Here is a 3,477-nt window from a genome sequence, read left to right on the forward strand (position 1 = left end):
TTATATTAATATAATATGTATAATTGAAGGTTCAGTATTTACATAAAATATATTATATAATTGTCCAAGTGGGCCCCACGGTTCAGTCATCAAGACGATTGGTTGTTGGGGCCCTCCATGGAATCACCTGAAAATCCTCTAGATGGGAAGATCCTAGCCACACATCGTGGGCCCTTGTCCATTAGAACGTAACACCCATATTAATTGTCCATTAATTTGCAGGCCATGAATGAAAGAGGGAATCAAAGAGATTTTCTGCACTGTGGGCTTGAACCCGTACAAACTGCAAAAGCCATTGATAACACAGGAGAATTGAACAAGCTCCAGCAATACAGTTGATACCAGGAAGGTAGCCAGCCTAGTGAGAGCCAGTAACAGCTAACATGGTGGATGCAGCAGTGACCTTGGTGGCTGTGAAGTTGGGTTCCTTCCTAGTGCAGCAAGCATCATTGTTGGGAGGAGTGCACGACGACTTCGAAGAAATCAAGCGCGAGTTCGAGAGCATGCGATCCTTCTTGAAGGATGCAGACAGAAGGAAAGAAAGCAATGAAGGAGTGAAAATTTGGGTGGGGCAAGTAAGAGATGTGGCATACGAAGTAGAGGACCTCATCGATGAGTTCGAGTTCCGCATGGACAAGCGCGGCGGATTCAGGGGTCTTCTCCATAACTCACTCCGCCGCCCAAAGAGCATTGTCGTTGTGCATCAGATGGCCAGCCAGCTGCAAAAGGTCAAGTCTAAGGTTGTTGGTATTTCAGAAAGAAGGAACCGGTATGGTTTAGATAGGATAGAAGAAGGGGCGAAAGCTGATGAAACATGGCAACGCTACGGAGAATCATCTCTATTCAGGGAGGAAGATGATATAGTGGGGATCAAGAAGAGCCAAGATTTACTAGTGGGATGGTTGACAGACGACGAACCAAGGCGAAGGGTGATTTCGGTTTTGGGCATGGGAGGTATGGGTAAGACTACCCTAGCAGCGAAAGCTTACAACAGCCAAGTTGTAAAGAGCCATTTTCATTGCCATGCACGGATCACAGTCTCGCAGTCTTACAGAATTGAGGAGGTACTGAGAAGCCTGGTAAGAGAATTCTTTGAGAGGAAAGAGATGGTTCCGGACAACTTGAGCATAATGAATTACGGGCAGCTCATCACAACACTCAACGACTACTTGAAACAGAAGAGGTACATGGTCGTCTTGGATGATGTTTGGAGCATCAATGCCTTGGAAGAAATCATCATCGCGTTTCCAGAGAATATATGTGGGAGTAGGGTATTGCTTACGGCTCGAAACGAAGATGTAGCTTATTCCTCCGGACCTGAGAACCACGTCTACTACCTTGAGCCTCTAGATGAGGCGGCGGCTTGGGCTCTCTTCTGCAAGAAGGCATTTTGCAATGATCGCGAGCGTTGTCCTCCTGAGCTGGAGCCATTTGCTCGAACCATCGTGCAAAAGTGTGAAGGCTTGCCACTTGCAATTGTGGCAATAGGTGGCCTCATGTCGCTAAAAGATAAGAAGAAGCGGGAATGGAAGGAAGCTGTAGATAGCCTCAGCTGGGAGCTGAGCAATAATCCAAGGCTTGAAAGGGTGAAGAACATATTGCTGCTCAGCTACCATGATTTACCATACCACCTCAAACATTGCTTCTTATATTGTAGTGTTTTTCCTGAGGATTATCTAATAAAGCGGAAGATGCTAATTAGGCTATGGGTAGCTGAAGGCTTAGTCGAGAAAAGGAGAGACCTTACAATGGAGAATGTTGCAGAGCGCTACCTTCAAGAGCTCGTCTGTAGAAGCATGATTCAAGTTGCAAGGACGAATGATTTCGGAAGGGTGAAAGCATGCCGAATGCATGATCTTGTACGCGATTTAGCCCTGTCTATATCAGAGAAAGAGAACTTTTGTGCAGTTTGTGATAGAACAGAAAGAATGCAAGATGGAAAAAAAGCCCGGCGCTTATCCATCCATAAAAGCAGCAAATACATTCCAACAGACATGAATATGACTTACCTTCGATCTTTCTTTGTGTTTGTTACAGATGTGATTCCCTCATCTTCTTTGAACCAAATATCATCAAGTTTCAGATTGCTAAGGGTCTTGGATCTACAGGGTGCTTCCATTGAGATCCTGCCTGATGAGTTGTTTGATTTGTTCAATTTGCGGTATTTGAACTTAAGGAAGAACAAGATCAGGGAGCTTCCAAAAACATTGAAGAGGCTCCAAAACCTACAAATCCTGGACATTAGAGAGAACAATATAGAGAGGTTAACAAGCAAGATAGTAAAGCTGCAGAAATTGCGGCATCTGTTTGTACGTGGTCGTGATGCTCAAAGGTTTGGAAGCTTTAACTTTGTTGGGGGCCTGCAAGTTCCAAAAGGTATATGGAAGCTAATAAACTTACAGAGTCTCAGCTGCATCGAAGCAAACAGGGAGGTAGTTAGGCAAGTTGGGAACTTGAACCAGCTAAGAAAGTTAGGAATCGCCAAGGTTAGAGGAGAAGATGGGCCGGAGCTCTGCGCATCCATAGAGAAGATGGATTGCCTCGTCAACTTGTATCTGACAGCAACTGGTGAGGAAGAATTTCTTCGACTGCAAGCACTATCTCGTCCTCCACCCCTTCTTCAAAAGCTCACACTGGTCGGGCGTTTGGAGAGACTACCAACTTGGATTGGCAACCGTTGCAACCTCACTCATTTGAGTTTGCACTGCTCCCGCCTACGAGTAGATCCACTCCATTCCCTTCGAGGTATGTCCAATCTGGTGCGCCTTAGTCTTAGTAAGGCATATGACGGGCAGTGTTTATGGATCCGTGCTGGGTGGTTTGAGAAACTAAAGATACTAGAACTATCAGAGTTGATTCAATTGAATTTCATTGGAATAGAGAAGACAGCAATTCCAAGCATCCAATCTCTAGCCCTGATTTGTTGCAGAGAGCTGAAGGAGTTGCCTCAGGGAATTGAGTACCTTACTGGCCTCCAACAGCTGTACTTACAGAACATGCCCAAGGAACTGGTAGAGAGCCTGCGAATACAAGAAAGCAAGTATATTCGTCAAAGGGCTCAGCACATCCCTGACATCAAGCATGTTTTCCAAGTAGGTCAGAAATGGTTTTCTGAAAGCCTTACTTAAATCTTTATCTGCAGATAAATTGAGAGGATTGCAAAGCCATTCATCCCAGGTGTTTTAATTCTCTTGATTATGTTTTAAGGACTGAAGTAAAGAAGTCTTCAAGTTGATAGCATGTTGCATTCTAAGGACTCTTTTGAAATTGTAAGGATGGATAGATGTGGAATCCTTTCTTTGTTCTTTTTTTTTTTATTAAAACTTTGATTTATTTATTTATTTTTAGTCTAGAAGATGGAAATGATCTCATGGTAAAGTGAGAAATTGGTAAAAATATTTTAGCACATCTGGATTTTGTGGTGAAATTTGTCAATTTGAATTGCAATTATTAATCTAATGAAGTGTAAATGACCAA

At 43.6% G+C, this 3,477-nt stretch overlaps 1 protein-coding gene across 1 annotated transcript; it reads left to right on the forward strand.

Annotated features, from left to right (window-relative positions):
• Positions 1–383: 383 nt before the first annotated feature.
• On the forward strand, positions 384–3,128 carry LOC131245029 (disease resistance protein RPM1-like). Its single transcript, XM_058244198.1, has one exon. The coding sequence runs from the start codon at positions 384–386 to the stop codon at positions 3,126–3,128; it is 2,745 nt and encodes a 914-aa protein (XP_058100181.1).
• The last annotated feature ends 349 nt before the right edge of the window (positions 3,129–3,477 follow it).

Source organism: Magnolia sinica, chromosome 1, assembly GCF_029962835.1.
Source record: "Magnolia sinica isolate HGM2019 chromosome 1, MsV1, whole genome shotgun sequence".
Taxonomy (NCBI): Eukaryota; Viridiplantae; Streptophyta; class Magnoliopsida; order Magnoliales; family Magnoliaceae; genus Magnolia; species Magnolia sinica.

What these genes read in the sequence shown, in the direction of transcription:
- LOC131245029 (XM_058244198.1), top strand. Translation starts at nt 384, where the DNA reads ATGGTGGATGCAGCAGTGACCTTGGTGGCTGTGAAGTTGGGTTCCTTC.